The 20197-nt window shown below is 45.9% G+C and overlaps 1 protein-coding gene across 1 annotated transcript in view; it reads right to left on the reverse strand.

The window, feature by feature from the left end:
- Nucleotides 1–17040, reverse strand: part of SLC22A18 (solute carrier family 22 member 18) — a 50707-nt gene extending 33667 nt beyond the window's left edge. The window contains 3 exon segments of the mRNA XM_040410659.1: nucleotides 8883–9028; nucleotides 12740–12837; nucleotides 16845–17040. Coding sequence (XP_040266593.1) covers nucleotides 8883–9028; nucleotides 12740–12837; nucleotides 16845–16955 — 355 coding nt within the window. The 5' untranslated portion in view covers nucleotides 16956–17040.
- Between the last annotated feature and the right edge of the window lie 3157 nt (nucleotides 17041–20197).

Consider the following 20197-nt stretch of genomic DNA (forward strand, 5'->3'; position numbering starts at 1 on the left):
TGCGCAATAGGGAGGACAAAAATAATCACAAGCTCTTCATTTTCTGAACTTGCCACAAAAGGTGGTTACAGTAGACTAGGGGCCCCCTTCCATTTTTTGCCACGGGGCCCACGATTGCTTTGTCACTCCCCTGTGATATCTGCACAGTAAGGCCGCGTTCATACAAGTGCATTTGCAATCCGTATATGGCTGGATTTTTATGTACCGGAATCCACTGCTAATGTTAATGAATAGAGTATTCACATAGGCGTATAAGTTCCATCAGTATTTGAAATCCGCAGCATGGATGGAAGGAGGAAAGAATCTGCATGTAAGGGCTTATGCACAACGTATTTTTCTTCCGTTTTCGTTTCTATTCATTTCAATTGGGGTTGAAAAAATATTGAACGGAGTCCGTGTTGCAATTCTTGTCCATTTTGCGGTCTAACTATAAGTAGCTGTGAATGTATGGATTGTTCATGGATTTTTACCCACTGGAATGTAAACAATGCAGATTACTGCATGACAGCAAGCAGAGATCTTGAAAACTGTGAGAAACTGATAACAGAATTTCAGGATCTGTGCTCTACAAGCAGACAGACCTAGCCTAAGCAAACAATGGTGCAGTGTCTCCATCTAGTGGACACAACCTAATATTGCATATCTCCTTCCACATCGCCATGCACTTCTTTTCTACTTGAGTTTTTGTAATATTGAAAATTATACAATGTAACCAAAATGCATATCGTTTTATTCAAAACTTGTCTTCACACATTTTTATTCATCTTCTGAACTTGGTGCTAGGGTCCCACCACTACATGACTAGCCTGAGGACATTTGGTGCCTCCCAGTGGCGTGCCTAGGGTGTTTGGCACCCGGGGCGGGTCCTTTTTCTGGCACCCCCCTAATACTAAAATAATTGTACCCCACTCACAGTAGTATTGCCCTCATTGTACAACCTTCACAGTATTTTTGTACAGATGTGTGCCCCCCTTACAATAGTTATGCCCACATTGTGCCCTCTCACAGTAGTTATTCCCTCTCTGTGCCCCTTTCACAGTAATAATCCCCATTGTGCCCCCATCACAGTAATAATCCCCACTGGCCCCCTTCACAGTAATAATCCCCATTGTGCCCCCCTTCACAGTAATAATCCCCATTGTGTCTACTTCATAGTAATAATCCCCATTGTGCCCCCTTCAGAGTAATAATCCCCACCTGTTTCCCTTCACAGTATAATCCCATTGTGCCCCCTTCACAGTAATAATCCCCACTGTGCCCCCTTCACAGTAATAAATCCCCATTGTGCCCCCTTCACAGTAATAATCCCCATTGTGCCCTTTCACAGTAATAATCCCCTTTGTGTCTACTTCATAGTAATTAATCCCCATTGTGCCCCTTCACAGTAATAATCACCACTGTTCCCCCTTCACAGTAAGAATCCCTATTGTGCCCCCTTCTAGTAATAATTCCCATTGTACTCCCCTTCATAGTAATAATCCCCATTGTGCCCCTTCACAGGTATAATCCCCATTGTGCCCCTTCACAGTAATAATTCCCCATTGTGTCTACTTCATTGTAATAATCCCATTGTGCCCCCTTCTCCAGTAATAATCCCCACTGTTTCCCCTTCACAGTAATAATCCCTATTGTGCCCCCTTTCATAGTAATAATTCCCATTGGTACTCCCTATCACAGTAATAATCCCCATTTTGCCCCTTCACAGTAATAATGCCCACTGTGCTCCCTTAATTATCCCCATTGTGCCCCCTTCACAGTAATGATCCCCATTGTGTCTACTTCATAGTAATAATCCCCATTGTGCCCCCTTCACAGTATAATCACCTCTGTTCCCCCCTTCACAGTAATAATCCATATTGTACTCCCTTCATAGTAATAATTCCCATTGTGCCCCCCTCACAGTAATAATCCCCACTGTGCCCCCTCTCACTGTAATAATCCCCATTGTACTCCCTTCACAGTAATAATCCCCACTGTGTCCCCTTCACAGTAATAATCCCCATTGTGCCCCTTCACAGTAATAATCCCCATTGTGCCCCTTCACAGTAATAATCCCATTGTGTCTACTTCATAGTAATAATCCCCATTGTACTCCCTTCACAGTAATAATCCCCACTGTGCCCCCCTCACAGTATAATCCCCACTGTGCCCCTTCACAGTAATAATCCCCATTGTGGCCCCCTTCACAGTATAATCCCCATTGTTACCCCTTCATAGTAATAATTCCCATTGTACTCCCTTCATAGTAATAATTCCCATTGTGCCCCCATCACAGTAATAATCCCCACTGTTCCCCTTCACAGTAATAATCCCCACTGTTCCCCTTCACAGTAATAATCCCCATTGTATAATCAAGGTATGGTGGCTCACTCTGTATGTGGTTATGGAAATGGGTGCTGCTAAGTCTGAAATGGACTCACCCAGTCATAGAGTATAGTATAAAAATATATAGAAAGGACTGAGCACTCACCAGCTGGACCAATTGAAGGACCAAGAACAAGTACATATGTTATATAACAATATAATTTATTTATAGAATATTTATAAATGGCCCTAAATCTATAATGCAATAAAATCTATAGTACCATGGCAGAATAATACCTAAAAAACAATTGGATGTAATAAATACACCTATATTAATGCAGTGGTATGACATAGACAATGCTAAAAGAGCTAAAAAGGGCAAATGTTAACAGTATATAAAACCAGATATATAGGTGGTTAGAATATTCGGTGAATATTTGATAAATATTCGGTAAACCACTGATCGATCCAGTGAAGAAATACGCCAGGTATAGTGTCCGATAATTAAAGCGGATAAATGTCCCTGGGTTTGAAGAAATCAGTTCGCTTATGCAGGATATGACTAAATGAGCATACAGTCAATGGAAAAATGCACCTGTTATTTGCCGTCTGATGTGAGTGTAAACCGTGGCGTCCCACGAGGCTCACTATATCAGATTAGGCAGTACCTGGGTCTGGTCGCTTGCTTAAGGTGATTCGGATGATGATGTAGCTCTCAGCATGAGAGATCTCCTGGTAGTATTCACCGAAGCTGCAAGCCTGGACCTGGTTAGTGATTAACAAGGCTTTTCCTCCGCATTAGCAAGAAGTCGCTGTTCCGGCAAAGTTAAAGTCCAATTGTCGGGATGTTGGGGTCTCGTAATGTTCATCAGCTGATGTCCGAGGTGTGCAGAAACCAAACGCGTTTCGGGGTCCTTTCCTGGCCCCTTCCTCAGTGGTGGTCTGTACGAGGGGTTTGATCCTCCTTTTATACCCAACATCCTTAAGGTTAAGATGGAACAAAGTGTGGTTTTGGTCTGGTCATACAGAAACTCTGGCATGGAGCACTCTGAATAATTGTTCTTTTTATAAAGAAGAGTATTTTCAAATGTTATACTGACATCAATTTTTAGCGATCCTATTGTCTGGCGTTTCTCAAACTTATTATGCAATAATTTTCATATGCGTTATCGATGCGGTTTTATAAGTTATAAAACGCAGATGCGGTTCTTTTCAGTGCATATGCGTTTTGTTGTCCTTTATATATATATAGGTGCAAATTATTATTAGTTTTCATTGGTTTTACATCTTAAAATGCAGTATATAATTACTAAAAAATAAAAATAAAAATATATAAAAACAATTATAGATTTTTATTATAAGAAATATAAAATGTTCAATATACAATAGGTTAAAATATGTATGTCATTACTTCTATAAAATGCATTTTATAACTTATAAAACCGCATCGATAACGCATATGAAAATTATTGCATAATAAGTTTGAGAAACGCCAGACAATAGGATCGCTAAAATTGATTGTCAGTATAACATTTGAAAATACTCTTCTTTATAAAAAGAACAATTATTCAGATTGCTCCATGCCAGAGTTTCTGTATGACCAGATCCAAAACCACACTTTTGTTCCATCTTACCTTAAGGGATGTTGGGTATAAAAGGAGGATCAAACCCCTCTTACAGACCACCACTGAGGAAGGGGCCAGGAAAGGACCCCGAAACGCGTTTGGTTTCTGCACACCTCGGACATCAGCTGATGAACATTTACGAGACCCCAACATCCCGACAATTGGACTTTAACTTTGCCGGAACAGCGACTTCTTGCTAATGCGGAGGAAAATGCCTTGTTAATCACTAACCAGGTCCAGGCTTGCAGCTTCGGTGAATACTACCAGGAGATCTCTCATGCTGAGAGCTACATCATCATCCGAATCACCTTAAGCAAGCGACCAGACCCAGGTACTGCCTAATCTGATATAGTGAGCCTCGTGGGACGCCACGGTTACACTCACATCAGACGGCAAATAACAGGTGCATTTTTTCCATTGACTGTATGCTCATTTGGTCATATCCTGCATAAGCGAACTGATTTCTTCAAACACAGGGACATTTATCCGCTTTAATTATCGGACACTATACCTGGCGTATTTCTTCACTGGATCGATCAGTGGTTTACCGAATATTTATCGAATATTCACTGAATATTCTAACCACCTATATATCTGGTTTTATATACTGTTAACATTTGCCCTTTTTAGCTCTTTTAGCATTGTCTATGTCATACCACTGCATTAATATAGGTGTATTTATTACAATCCAATTGTTTTTTAGGTATTATTCTGCCATTGTACTATAGATTTTATTGCATTATAGATTTAGGGCCATTTATAAATATTCTATAAATAAATTATATTGTTATATAACATATGTACTTGTTCTTGGTCTTCAATTGGTCCAGCTGGTGAGTGCTCAGTCTTTCTATATATTTTTATAATCCCCATTGTGCCCCCTTCACAGTAATAATCCCCATTGTACCCCCTTCATAGTAATAATCCCGATTGTGCCCCCTTCATAGTAATAATCCCCATTGTGCCCCCTTCATAGTAATAATTCCCATTGTGCCCCCTTCACAGTAATAATCCCCACTGTGCCCCCCTCACAGTAATAATCCCCATTGTGCCCCCTTCATAGTAATAATCCCCATTGTACCCCCTTCATAATAATAATAATCTCCATTGTGCCCCCTTCACAGTAATAATCCCCATTGTACCACCTTCACAGTAATAATCCCCATTGTGCCCCCTTCACAGTAATAATCCCCACTGTGCCCCCTTCACAGTAATAATCCCCACTGTGCCCCCTTCATAGTAATAATCCCTATTGTACCCCCTTCACAGTAATAATCCCCATTGTACCCCCTTCACAGTAATAATCCCCATTGTACCCCCTTCACAGTAATGATCCCCATTGTACCCCCTTCACAGTAATAATCCCCATTGTGCCCCCTTCATAGTAATAATTCCCATTGTGCCCCCTTCACAGTAATAATCCCCACTGTGCCCCCTTCACAGTAATAATCCCCACTGTGTCTACTTCATAGTAATAATCCCCATTGTACTCCCTTCACAGTAATAATCCCCACTGTGCCCCCCTCACAGTAATAATCCCCATTGTGACCCCTTCACAGTAATAATCCCCATTGTACCCCCTTCATAATAATAATAATCTCCATTGTGCCCCCTTCACAGTAATAATCCCCATTGTACCACCTTCACAGTAATAATCCCCACTGTGCCCCCTTCACAGTAATAATCCCCACTGTGCCCCCTTCACAGTAATAATCCCCATTGTACCCCCTTCATAGTAATAATCCCTATTGTACCCCCTTCACAGTAATAATCCCCATTGTGCCCCTTCACAGTAATAATCCCCATTGTGCCCCTTCACAGTAATAATCCCCATTGTTCCCCCTTCACAGTAATAATGCCCTTTGTGCCCCCTCCATAGTAGAAATCCCCATTGTGCCCCCTTCACAGTAATAATGCCCACTGTGCCCCCTTCATTGTAGTAATGACCTCTGGCTCTGTGTCCCCTCCATAGTAGTAATGCCCTCTGTCCCCCTCCATAGTAATAAAGTCCTCTGTGCCCCCTCCATAGTAATAAAGTCCTCTGTGCCCCCTCCATAGTAATAAAGTCCTCTGTGCCCCCTCCATAGTAATAAAGACCTCTGTGCCCCCTCCATAGTAATAAAGACCTCTGTGCCTCCTCTGTATTAAAAAAAAAAAACAACAACACAGTAACTACTCACCTTGTCCCGTTCCTGAAGCTGACAGTTCTCTCTTTCCTGCAGGCACAGATCGCTCTGCAGCATGGTGTGGGTGGAGCTTATGCAGATTACTGGGCTGCAGGCCCTGCCCACACATGCCAGCAGCGCGATCTGTGCCTGCAGGCTGAATGGTGGAGCGGGGAGAAGTCTTCCTGCTTCACCATTCTGTGTGCCCCTTAGTAGGCCACTGGGGCCTCCCCTGATTTACATGGGAGTTTCCAGAACTCTCTGGAGTGGGGGGGGGGGGGGGACACCACATGCTGTATTCACACTGCAAATCACTGCAAAAATTTACCCTACAAAAAAAAGTCACTAATCACTGCCAAAAGGAACGTTGGAAAACTAAAACCGTTAATCTTTACTGAGTGTCTAGCTTAAAATCAAAAGGAAGGGAAGACCCTATAGATCATAAGATATCCAATACCCGTCGAAACCAGTGGTAACTCGGGAGTTAATGATATCCCCGGGGTATTATCACAAACACAATCCCCCTGGGGATAACTCCTTATATTTTTTTGCGAGAAATCGGGTGACAGAGTAATTGCCATCAGTTGAACCTTACGTCTGCACAGAACAGTCGACCATGTGATGCTGTATATCATTTGTTCACTACAACAATGGTGGACAATTGAATAATCAGCCATTATTCTGTGTCAGAGTTCAGATGTGGAAACTTCCAAGATAATCCGTCCCACCTCACAGGTGTGGCATATCAAGGTGCTGATTAGACAGCATAAATATTGCACAGGTGTGCTGTGAATGCCCACAATAAAAGGCCACTCTGAAATGTGCCGTTTGATCACACAGTACAATGCCACAGATGTCGCAACGTTTGAGGGAGCGTGCAATTGGCATGCTGACTGCAGGAATGTCTACCAGAGCTGTTGACCGTGCAATGAATGTTCATTTCTCTACCATAAGCCGTCTCCAAAGGTGTTTCAGAGAATTTGTCAGTACATCCAACCGGCCTCACAACCGCAGACCACGTGTAACCACACCAGCCAGGGACCTCCACATCCAGCATGTTCACCTCCATGATCGTCTGAGACCAGCCACCCGGACAGCTGCAGCAGCAATCGGTTTGTATAACCAAAGAATTTCTGCACAAACTGTCAGAAACGATCTCAGGGAAGCTCATCTGCATGATCGTCGTCCTCATCGGGGTCTGGAGCTGACTGCAGTTCGTCGTCGTAACAAACTTGAGTGGGCAAATGCTCACATTCGATGGCGTCTGGCACGTTGGAGAGGCGTTCTGTTCACGGAGGAGTCCCGGTTTTCACTGTTCAGGGCAGATGGCAGACAGCGTGTGTGGCATTGTGTGGTGAGCGGTTTGCTGATATCAACGTTGTGGGTCGAGTGGCCCATGGTGGCGGAGGGGTTATGGTATGGGCAGGCGTATGTTATGGACAATGGACACAGGTGCATTTTATTGATGGCATTTTGAATGCACAGAGATACCGTGAGGAGATCCTGAGGCCCATTGTTGTGCCGTTCATCCACGACCATCACCTCATGTTGCAGCATGATAATGCACGGCCCCATAGTGCAGGGATCTGTACACAATTCCTGGAGGATGAAAACATCCCAGATCTTGCATGGCCAGTATACTCACCGGACATGTCACCCATTGAGCATGTTTGGGATGCTCTGGATCGTCGTATACGACACCGGGTCCAGTTCCTGCCAATATTCTGTAACTTCGCACAGCTATTGAAGAGGAGTCGACCAACCTTCCACAGGCCACAATCAACAACCTGATCAACTCTATGCGACGGAGATGGGTTGCACTGCGTGAGGCAAATGGTGGCAACACCAGATACTGACTGGTTTTCTGACCCCCACCCCCAGTAAGGCAAAACTGTGCACATTTCAGAGTGGCCTTTTATTGTGGGCAGTCTAAGGCACAACTGTGCAATATTCATGCTGTCTAATCAGCACCTTGATATGCCACACCGGTGAGGTGGGATGGATGGATCTCGGCAAAGGAGAAGCGCTCACTGACACAGATTCGGACAGATTTGTAAACAATATTTGAGAGTAATGGGTCTTTTGTGTATGAAGAAAATGTTTCAGATGTTTGAGTTCGGCTCATGCAAAATGGGAGCAAAACCGAAAGTGTTGCGTTTATATTTTTGTTCAGTGTAATTCTAACTGTGAGCGGCTAATTGTCTCCTCTCGTGCACTCTACGCGTTTTCAGGAGTGACGGATACATACAGACTCACAGATAAACAACATGCGCGCCAACCGCCTCGAGGCGCTAGGGTGGCAACAATTTAGAAGTTTCCACAGCTGAACTCTGACACAGAATAATGGCTGATTATTCAATTGTCCAACATTGTTGTAGTGAACAAATGATATACAGCATCACATGGTCGACTGTTCGGTTCAGCCGATGGTAATTACTCTGTCACCCGGTTTCTCGCAACAAATTTAAGGATTTATCCCCAGGGGGATTGTGTTTGTGATAATACCCCGGGGATATCATTAACTCCCGAGTTACCACGGTATTGACGGGTATTGGATATCTTATGATATATAGGGTCTTCCCTTCCTTTTGTATTCACACTGCTCCTAATATCCATATAAATATATTTGCAGTGAGCTCCCCCTTGTGGTGGCTGCAGGTAACCAGAATCTTAGCATTTGTTTCTATGGCGGTGTGAATGGAAGCGCTGAGCTGGCACTGTTATGTAAGGGGCTATGCTGGTAACATTGAATGGCATTGCTAATGGGAGTCACATACAAGCTCAGTACCTGGTAGACCATGCATGAAGATGGATGGAACCCGGGACAGGAACAAGAAGGGGATGCTGGTGGTAAAGGCGAGGATCAAATAATAGAGAGATGCAGAAAGGAAGGAAAGCGTCAGAGCTGCACGAGGGCCATACTGATCCGAAAACCTGGAAGAGAGAAGCAGCACATAGAAAATTATAGAAGCAGTAACCAGTGACCTCTGCTGGTCATCCTGTGAAATTACCGCTCAAATCCAGATAGATGTACAGTATATTGCAGGATATGTTGGAAAAGTCTTCAAGGGGTCAGTGGCGTAACTAGAAATGACTGGGCGCCACAGCAAAAATTTTTAATGCCAAGCAACTTCTTTGAAACTCCCTCCTCCCCTGCAATCCCTACTTCTGTAGCTATTCATCTATCCATTTCCTACATGTATATACTGTATGTCATGTCAGTGTATATAATGTCATTGTATAATGCTGTTGAGGGGGTCCTGACAGTAAAATATTTTAGTCCCTGGTGGGCCCCTTCTGAGCTTGGGCCCCGTAGCAGTCGCTTCCCCTGCTTCCACTATAGCTACGCCCCAGCAAGGGGTTGTCCAGAATTAGAAAAACGTGTCTGCTTTCTTCCAAAAAACAGCACCACCGCCGTCCAAGGATTGTGTCTGGTATTACAGCACTGCAGAGCTGCAATACTGCACGCAAACTGTGGACAAGGGTGGTGCTGTTTTTGGAAGAAGGCATGTTTTTCTAAGGGCGCATGCACACATGCGTATTTTTTGTCCATGTCCATTCAGGTTTTTTTTGTATGCAGAAGCATTCATTTCCATGGGGCCGCAAAAAAATGGAAATGACTGTGTGTGCATTCCGTATCCGTATGTCCGCAAGTCCGTTGTGCAAAAAAATAGAACATGTCCTATTCCTGTCCGTTTTGCAGACAAGGACAGGCATTGCTACAATGGATCCGCAAAAAAAAAAAAAAACGGATGTAACACAGACGTGTTTTGTGGACATACATACAGTTGTGTGCATGATCCCTAATCCTGGACGACCTCTTTCCTTGGCACTTTTATGCCATGCTGTAATCTCTGCAGTCATTTCGATTGGAGATATCCACCTGCTGCCCCCCTACAATTCCCTGCAATCTCTGGGGTGGGGGTTGTAGTCACTGCTACACAGGATATAATCACACAGACTTGTAAGCTGAGAAGCAGACCAGGAGACCTGCGATATCAAGTAGTCACACACTTCCAGGTATACCTGTATATAGCCAGCGTCAGACTGCGGGGCCCACTGTAAAGCTACATGCAAAGTTTACCTGCTCACACAGCATCGGGCAGCAGGAAAACGCTAGAAGACGACTAATTATAGAGGGTCCCTGCAGCGGCTTCAGGAAGGCAAGTTTCTGGGGAACGAGGATGCACCTCCGATGAGGCCAGGTGAGGCGGTTGCCTCAGGCAGCGAAACCTAGAGACCAGCGGCGGTGGTGGCAGGGCCATGGGAAATGAGCGCCTGTACTGTGGAAGGGCTCATCTCTCTATAGTCAACTGTATCCAGGTATGCTTTTAACAGTAGGGCTGGAGGGGGGCGCTGTTTCAGTTTTCACCTCAGGCAGCAGGAAGGCTAGGTGCACCCCCGTCTGTACCTAGAAGTCATCTTACCACCTAATGCAGGCATGCTCAACCTGCGGCCCTCCAGCTGTTGTAAAACTACAACTCCCACAATGCCCTGCTGTGGGATGATAGCTCTAGGCTGTCTAGGTATGCTGGGAGTTGTAGTTTTGCAACAGCTGGAGGGCCACAGGTTGAGCATGCCTGAGTCCTAATGCATCTATAATAATAAACTGGGAAGTTAGCTAAATAATCTACCCAGGTGTTTTTTTATATGATCATAGACTGGTTGAGGTGCTGTTTGTTACCTACCTGTATGTAGTGTATCATTCTACTGTGCCATGTACTACCTGGGGGGGAGACTAGGGGACCCCCTGTGGGCCAGTCCGAGCCTGTGTATAGCTATATCTTTGCTGTGTCTGTATCAGCGTGGCTGTATAATCTACTTCTGCCATAGAATCTGCTCCTTGAAACAATGTTTCCTTTTGGTTTATTACCTGTAACCAGCTGAAACATTGTTGCACCTGACAGTGACATTCTAAATAAATGAATGATTTGACTGGGTGAAGGATGAGGCTGCTGACCCTTTACACAAGACTCTAGGTCAGAAGTGAAACACCTCATTAAATCTCAGTCAGGGCAACGACCCACAAGCCGCTCACACCGTCCGATCTCTTTCCGGCCTCGGAAGTATCATAAAAGACGCAGCCAAGATATGGCTGACTACCATCGGGACACACCCCTTTAAATTCCCTCATATAATTTAGTGGGTGCCTTTTCTCACCTAAAAGTCCTGATCCCCCATTCAGGGTGCCCACTAAATGACACGATGAGGCTGAGCCCTCTTCTTACCACTTATCACATGACACTGACAGACCACTGCCTCCCACATGAAAAGAACCCTCATACACTGAAATACTCTGTGCTGCTGTTAATCCTGCTCCTTCTATTAGGTAGCTATCTCTCATATAGAACCTCCCACTTGTCTCCATTTCCCTCGTCCTATCATGACACCCGCCTCCAACAAGATTAACACACACCTCCTGAAATACTCTGTGCTGCTGGGGACTACATATCTAAACATGTCCTCCATCTTGTGCATATGTCGGGAGTCTCTGTGTCTGTGTATATAGTTAAAATGTGTTCTAGCTACAAGGCCAAGGTAAGCGGCTCCCTCGCTTCTCCCTAGTCTGACATACAAGAGAGAGCTATGTTCCTTCTGAGTTTGGAATGTACTGCTGAAGAATGTCAACTTTAAGATAAGATGCTGCAGAAACTTTTAAATTAATTATTAGAATTCTGTTAGGATACTTTCACACAAGCGTTTGGTTTTCCGGTATTGAGTTTCCGTCCTAGGGGCTCAATACCGGAAAAAAACTGATCAGTTTTATACTAATGCATTCTGAATGGAGAGCGATCCGTTCAGGATGCATCAGTTCAGTCCCTCTTACGTTTTTTGGATGGAGAAAATACCGCTCCATGCTGCAGTTTCTCTTCCGGCCAAAAATACTGAGCACTTGCCGGAATGCCGGATCCGCATTAATTTACATTGAAGTGTATTAGTGCCGGATCCAGCATTAAGTGTTCCGGCAAAACGGATCAGGCTTTCTGGTCTGCGCATGCGCAGACCTTTAAAAATGCAAAAAAATAATAATTACCGGATCCATTTTTCCGGATGACACCGGAGAAACGGATCCAGTATTGTAATGCATTTGTCAAACGGATCCGCATCCGGATCTGTCTCACAAATGCATCCGTTTGCGTCCGGATTGCCGGATCCGGCAGGCAGTTCTGGCGACGGAACTGCCTGACAGAATCCTCTGCCGCAAGTGTGAAAATACCCTTAGTATGGTGCGGAAGTATTGCCTTTTATGAGTAACAAATTAAATCATTAGTTTTGATTTCCACCCTCTGGTGGTGGGCCAGATTTGTCTGATTCAGCAGTGTGTCTGTGTCAGCTCTCCGAGCGCTCATAAACAAAACTTCAGTTGGAACCCCGACAATCATAGAGGTGGAGTTTTGCCCCAACACCCCCCCCCCCCACATACACATTTTTCGCTGTTACATACAAACTTTCTGTCAATAACATCATCACTTGAATGGACAGGTCACTAACCCCACAATATCATAACCTGAAATACTCTGTGCTGCATACAAAAGTTGTGTTGTATGACTGGGGGCATAAAGTGAGGTCTATAACAGAACAATCATGCTTTGCCTGTGATAAAAATAAAGCGCAAATATATTTATCTATTTTTTTCTCTTTCACCTTCCAAAAACAGGGCCTCCCACAAGCTGAAGGACGCCGAAGACCGTCTGCAGGTATCCGAATCCGACCGTATCCAAGCCCAGACTCCTAGCCAGATACTGCAGGGAAGAGAGAAGGGATGTATCATGTAAAGGAAGCAAAAATACATAGTAGAATAAATAATAATAGACACATCAGGGATGGAAGGGAGGAGTCAACTGTGGGGGAGGAGTCCGCTATGGAAGGAATGGAGGAGTTTCCTGTAGTGGAAGGGAGGAGTCAATGGTGGGGGAGGAGTCCACTATGGAAGGAATGGAGGAGTTTCCTGTAGTGGAAGGGAGGAGTCACCTGTGGATAGTAAGAGATTAGGGGGAAGAGAATCACTTGTGTATATGTGGAGGGGAGGGGTCACCTATGGGAGGAATGGAGGATTTTCCTGCAGTGGAAGGGAGGGGTCACCTATGGGGGAGGAGTCATTTGTGGTGGTAGGAAGGAGTTACCTGTAGGAAGAGGGAGGAGTCACCCATAGGGGGAGGGAGGAGTCACCTATGGGGAGAGGGAGGGGTCATCTGTGGTGGGGGGAGGAGTCACATGTGGGGAGAGGGAGGAGTCACCTATGGTGGGAGGGAGGAGTCACCTGTGGGGAGAGGGAGGAGTCACCTGTGGTGGGTGGGAGGAGTCACCTGTGGTGGAAGAGAGGAGTCACTTGTGGGGAGAGGGAGGAGTCACCTGTGGGGGGAGGGAGGAGTCACCTATGGGGAGAGGAAGGATTCACCTGTGGGTAGAGGGAGGAGTCACCTGTGGGGGAGGAGTCACCTGTGGTGGGAGGAAGGAGTCACCTGTGGGGAGAGGGAGGAGTCACCTGTGGTGGGAGGAGTCACATGTGGGAGGAGTGAGGAGTCACCTGTGGTGGGAGGGAGGAGTCACTTGTGGTGAGCGGGAGGAGCCACCTGTGGTGGGAGGAGTCACCTGTGGTGGGAGGGAAGTGTCACATGTGGGGGAGGAGTCATTTGTGGTGGGAGGGGGAGAAACCTGTAGGGAGAGGGAGGAGTCACCCATGGGGGAGGAGTCACCTATGGGGAGAGGGAGGGGTCATCTGTGGTGGGGGGAGGAGTTACCTGTGGGGAGAGCGAGTAGTCACATGTGGTGGGTGGGAGGAGTCACCTGGGGTGGAAGAGAGGAGTCACCTGTGGGGGAGGGAGGAGTCACCTGTGGGGGGAGGGAGGAGTCACCTGTGGGGAGAGGGAGGAGTCACCTGTGGGGAGAGGAAGGAGTCACCTGTGGGGGGAGTGAGGAGTCACCTGTGGGGGAGAGAGGAGTCACCTGTGGTGGGAGGGAGGAGTCATCTGCTAATCTGACATAATATTGCAGCCCCCAATCTACCCATATCACATCAAGAACTGATCATGGGGGGCGTTTCCCCTCCATCAACCTCTCCTCATTCAAAATGGCTGACAACAGGAAAAATAACAGAATGCTGTGAGCAATCTACCGATCTTAGTCTTAAAGGGAATGTCCGACTTATAAAAGTAAAGGCAGAAAACAATGGCAGAACACAGACTCCCAGCCGCTTCCAGCGCCACCTTTCTGATCCTCCCTGTCACTACAGCCATGGCGATCCTATATACCCTGGACACAACTGCAGCCAATGACTGGTCTCAGCGGTATACGGCACATGATGGCTGAAGCCGGTGACTGGAATGCAGTAAACGGGAAGATCATTGCTAATGCTGGAGAAGGGAGAAGACATAGGCGAGGAGTCCATGTATTAGATCTGTACAGGTTCTTAGCCTCTTGATGTGAACCAGAACATTCCCATTTAGACAGCAAGCAGAGATCTTGAAAATACTGAGCAACTGAAAAACATCTGCAAAAGGTGCAAAACTTTTTAGCGGTTCTTAAATCCAGGAGATCCTTTTCCACAGGCGACCAGTCCCCGCTCCCCTCTGCCCTCGTCTCATTTATAGGTCTTGGCCGTTACAACAATGCGTGAGCTCTAAACATTCTCCAACGTTCCCTTAGTCCTTATTCACACTCAGCATTTTGCATCAGCAAATGTTATCCAAAACCAGGAGCAAGCCTGAGACACAGAACCTGTGCAAGTCTTTCCATTATACCTTATCTTGGCGAAGGATCCACACACTGAATGTGAATAAAGCTTGACAGTGAAATTATGGCTAACTTCAGCCACCACTAGGGGGAGCCCAGTACCTATAAACGTATACAGCTCACATTGAGTTCAATATGTGCTGTACAAATCTATAGGCAGTTAGCTCCCCCTAGTGGTGTATTTATGTCATTTATCAGAACATCAGATCTCTCCCTGACCTTTATTAGCACAGAATTTTGGAGCTAAGAAGAGAATGGCAGGCACTAACTCTAGGCCCCATGCACATGACCGTGTGCCGGCCGTGCCCATAATGCAGCCCGCAAACAGCGGGACAGGATGTTACAGGATGTAACTCAGGATCAGTACAGGATAAGTAATGTATGTACACAGTGACTGCACCAGCAGAATAGTGAGTGCAGCTCTGGAGTATAATACAGGATGTATCTCAGGATCAGTACAGGATAAGTAATGTAATGTAGCTATTGAGTGCAGCTCTGGAGTATAATACAATATATAACTCAGGATCAGTACAGGATAAGTAATGTAATGTATGTACACAGTGACTCCACCAGCAGAATATTGAGTGCAGCTCTGGAGTATAATACAAGATATAACTCAGGATCAGTACAGGATAAGTAATGTAATGTAGACAGTGACTGCACCAGCAGAATAGCGAGTGCAGCTCTGGAGTACAATACAAGATATAACTCAGGATCAGTACAAGATAAGTAATGTAATGTATGTACACAGTGACTGCACCAGCAGAATAGTGAGTGCAGCTCTGGAGTATAACACAGGATGTAACTCAGGATCAGTACAGGATAAGTAATGTAATGTATGTACACAGTGACTCCACCAGCAGAATAGTGAGTGCAGCTCTGGAGTACAATACAAGATATAACTCAGGATCAGTACAAGATAAGTAATATAATGTATGTACACAGTGACTCCACCAGCAGAATAGTGAGTGCAGCTCTGGAGTATAACACAGGATGTAACTCAGGATCAGTACAGGATAAGTAATGTATGTACACAGTGACTGCACCAGAAGAATAGTGAGTGCAGCTCTGCAGTATAATACAGGATGTAACTAAGGAGTAGTACAGGATAAGTAATGTATGTACATAGTGACTGCACCAGCAGAATAGCGAGTGCAGCTCTGGAGTACAATACAAGATATAACTCAGGATCAGTACAGGATAAGTAATGTAATGTATGTACACAGTGACTCCACCAGCAGAATAGTGAGTGCAGCTCTGGAGTATAACACAGGATGTAACTCAGGATCAGTACAGGATAAGTAATGTATGTACACAGTGACTCCACCAGAAGAATAGTAGTGCAGCTCTGGAGTATAATACAGGATGTAACTCAGGATCAGTACAGGATAAATAATGTATGTACACAGTGACTGCACCAGCAGAATAGTGAGTGCAGCTCTGGAGTACAATACAAGATATAACTCAGGATCAGTACAAGATAAGTAATATAATGTATGTACACAGTGACTCCACCAGCAGAATAGTGAGTGCAGCTCTGGAGTATAACACAGGATGTAACTCAGGATCAGTACAGGATAAGTAATGTATGTACACAGTGACTGCACCAGAAGAATAGTGAGTGCAGCTCTGCAGTATAATACAGGATGTAACTAAGGATCAGTACAGGATAAGTAATGTATGTACACAGTGACTCCACCAGCAGAATAGTGAGTGCAGCTCTGCAGTATAATACAGGATGTAACTCAGGATCAGTACAGGATAAGTAATGTATGTACACAGTGACTGCACCAGCAGAATAGTGAGTGCAGCTCTGGAGTATAACACAGGATGTAACTCAGGATCAGTACAGGATAAGTAATGTATGTACACAGTGACTCCACCAGAAGAATAGTGAGTGCAGCTCTGGAGTATAATACAGGATGTAATGTATACACTGTATAATTTTATTCAGCTTTTTACAAGTGACCAGAGGGTTTTCCATCAGATTACACACACTACAGTCACCACCACTTACCGGGGTCACTGCAAACTGCATAAACAGACAAGAGACATCGATGGCAGTCAGTAGGTAGGTGACCGTGATGACCCGGCCTTGTGACTTGGAGGTCCCCGGATCAGCAGCCATTGCTGATTATCAGTCTTACGGTGCAGCCGCTGTGCTGGACGGTGACTCCTGAGAATACATCAGGCTCTCGCTGTTTCTTACTTCGGTTCCTGCACATTAAGTGCAAAGTTCAGAGCTGACTCCGCCCTCCATGACAGGATTACAGTGCGGAGCCGCGCAGAATTTTAACCCTGTCTTCCTAATGCTGCAGTTGTTTTGCTGTGCAGGAAGAAAAAGGTTTGGTGCCCTTTTATCCAGTAGTGAGAAACAATATACAAGATTGTAACTTGATAACTTTTAGGCTAAATGCACACGATCAGGATTGCGTGCAGATTTGCGTGCGGAAAATACGCACCGTAGGTCATGTACATTGTATTCTATGAGAATTAGAAATTCTTAATGCACACGATGCAGATTTTTTTCCGCGCGGATTTTAACCACTTCCCGCCACACTAACGCCGAAAGGCGTCATTGCTGCGGCGCTCTCAGGCTACACTAACGCCGATTGGCGTCATCTCGCGTGAGCCGAGATTTCCTGTGAACGCGCGCACACAGGAGCGCGTAGTGCACAGGTTCAACTGCAGCCTGCCGGCCGCGATCGTTGGCTGGCAGGCTGTGGATTTTTGAATCGACCAATGAAAGAGGCATGTCAGACGCTATTTTGAAAATAGCGTCTGATATAACTGCTACCTGCTCCTCTGGTGGTCCCTTTTGCTTGGATCGACCACCAGAGGACACAGGCAGCTCTGTAAGTAGCACCAAATCACCACACTACACATTACACATTACCCTGTCATTTATTAACCCCTTATTTAGCACCTGATCACCCTGATCACCCCCTTGTCCACCCCCTGTCACTGATCACCCCCCCTGTAAGGGTCCCTCATCCCTGCCAGTTAGTTAGCTACTTGCTAGGTAGTTTAGCGCCCAGCCCACCGCACCGCAGTCACTGATTAGTCGCTGATTAGCGCCATCGCTGTCGCTAATCAGCCTTAGTACTATATAGTATCTGTAAGTGATCAATACTGATCGCAATCAGATCTATATCAGTACATTAGGGTCACCTTAAGCTCTACAAAAAACGCAGTGTTCGCCCGATCAGGCCTGATCTTGTGCGCACACTTGCGTTCAGTCCGCCCCACCGCAGTGACAGAATTGTTTTTTTCTGATCACTGCAAAAACACCGTAAAATCGCTGCAGCGCTATAAAGATCACTTTTTAGCTTTCTGGATCTTTATTAGCGAACGCAGCTTTACTTCGCAAGCACTCCTTTTTGCTAGGTAGGTTTGCTCTTTTTCCCGGGTAGTCTCAGAGGAATACCCCCTAAATTTAGTGAACCCAAAATGTCAAACAAGGGGTATTCCGCTGAAGAGGCCTACAGGATTCTGGCCGTGATGGATGAAAGCGATGGGGACGCCTCATCCGCTGAATCCAGTGGTTCAGAATATGAACCTGTAGACAGCAGTGGCACTCTAACCGCTAGCGAAGATGACGAGGTAGAGGTCCCTGCTACAGTCAGGCGTACCCGATCCCATGTCAGGGTTCTGCATACCCCGCATGATGAGCCTCATTTGCAGCAGAGTGGTGCTAGCGCTGATCTTGTTTATGGTGCGGCATACACCAGCAGCGCAGCACACCCTGGACCTTCTACCAGCACTGCCGTATTCCCTGGTGAAGTGGCGAGCACCAGAAGGGCAGTTCCAGCTGGTACGGTGGCACGTGCAGTAACTCCCCTGTCGCAGCCACCGCGTTCACAGGCCCTTAGAACCCTTAGTCTCCCAGAGGTGCTGGCAAATCCCAATTGGCACTCCCCTGCTTCCGCCGCACCCGTATTGCCCCCTTTCACCGCCCAGTCTGGAGTTCGCGTGGAGACGGCTCATTTAGGATCGGCCCTTCAGTTTTTTGAGCTGTTCTTCACCGCGGATCTCTATGACCTAGTTGTGGCAGAAACCAAAGCTACGCCACACAGTTTATTACCGCCAATCCGGAAAGCTTCTATGCCCAGCCTTTCCGGTGGAAACCAGTCACAGTTTCTGAGTTCAAATTTTTTTTGGGCCTTCTCCTCAGCATGGGTCTAACTAAAAAAAATGTATTGCGGTCATATTGGTCTAAAGACCCAATACATTACATGCCCATGTTCTCTGCTGCAATGTCTAGGGCACGTTTTGAGGCCATCATGTGCTTTATGCATTTTACTGACAATAGCACCTGTCATCCAAGAGGCCAACCTGCTCATGACCGGCTCCACAAAATTCGGCCCCTCATAGACCATTTGTCCTCCAGATTTGCAGATGCGTATACTTCACTGGTATAACTGATATATTGTATACGTTCCACCAGATGCGTATACCCCTAATCAAAACATCTGCATAGACGAGTCCCTAGTACATTTTACCTTGGCATAAAACAGTACATCCCCAGCAAGTGCGCCCGGTATGGGGTCAAACTGTATAAGCTCTGTGAAAGGGCCACAGGCTATACATATCGTTTTAGGGTCTATGAGGGAAAAGACTCAAAACTGGAGCCGGTCGGATGTCCTGACTACCTGGGGAGCAGTGGCAAGATTGTCTGGGACTTGGTGTCACCCTTACTTCACAAGGGGTACCACTTATACGTGGACAATTTTTACACAAGCGTGGCCCTCTTTCGGCACTTACATCTAGTCGGAATTCAATGCTGTGGCACCGCGCGACCTAGTCGCCGGGGCTTCCCCCAACGGCTCGTTAGTACCCGACTTGCACGGGGGGAGAGGGCTGCCTTGTGTGACCAAGAACTGCTCGCGGTGAAGTGGAGGGACAAGAGGGACGTTTACCTTCTGTCCACCATTCACGCAGACACGACTGTACAAATTGAAAGGGCAACTGGAGTCATTGTGAAACCCCTCTCTGTCCACGACTATAACCTTCACATGGGAGGGGTGGACTTCAATGACCAGATGTTGGCTCCCTATTTAGTTTCCCGACGCACCAGACGCTGGTATAAGAAGGTGTCTGTATATTTAATTCAATTGGCGATGTATAATAGTTTTGTTCTCTACAGTAAGGCTGGGAGAACAGGATCCTTCCTAAAATTCCAGGAAGAGATCATCGAGAACCTCCTGTATCCAGAAGGGTCCGTGCCCCAAGTCCCTGATGTAGTGAGCCGGCTACATGGCAGACACTTCCCGTCTGTCTATCCTGGTACCCCAACTCAACGTTCCCCAAGAAAAAGATGTTGTGTCTGCAGCAGGGCTGGAATAAGGCGTGACACCACCTTTTTTTGTC

Source organism: Bufo bufo, chromosome 10, assembly GCF_905171765.1.
Source record: "Bufo bufo chromosome 10, aBufBuf1.1, whole genome shotgun sequence".
NCBI classification, from domain to species: domain Eukaryota; kingdom Metazoa; phylum Chordata; class Amphibia; order Anura; family Bufonidae; genus Bufo; species Bufo bufo.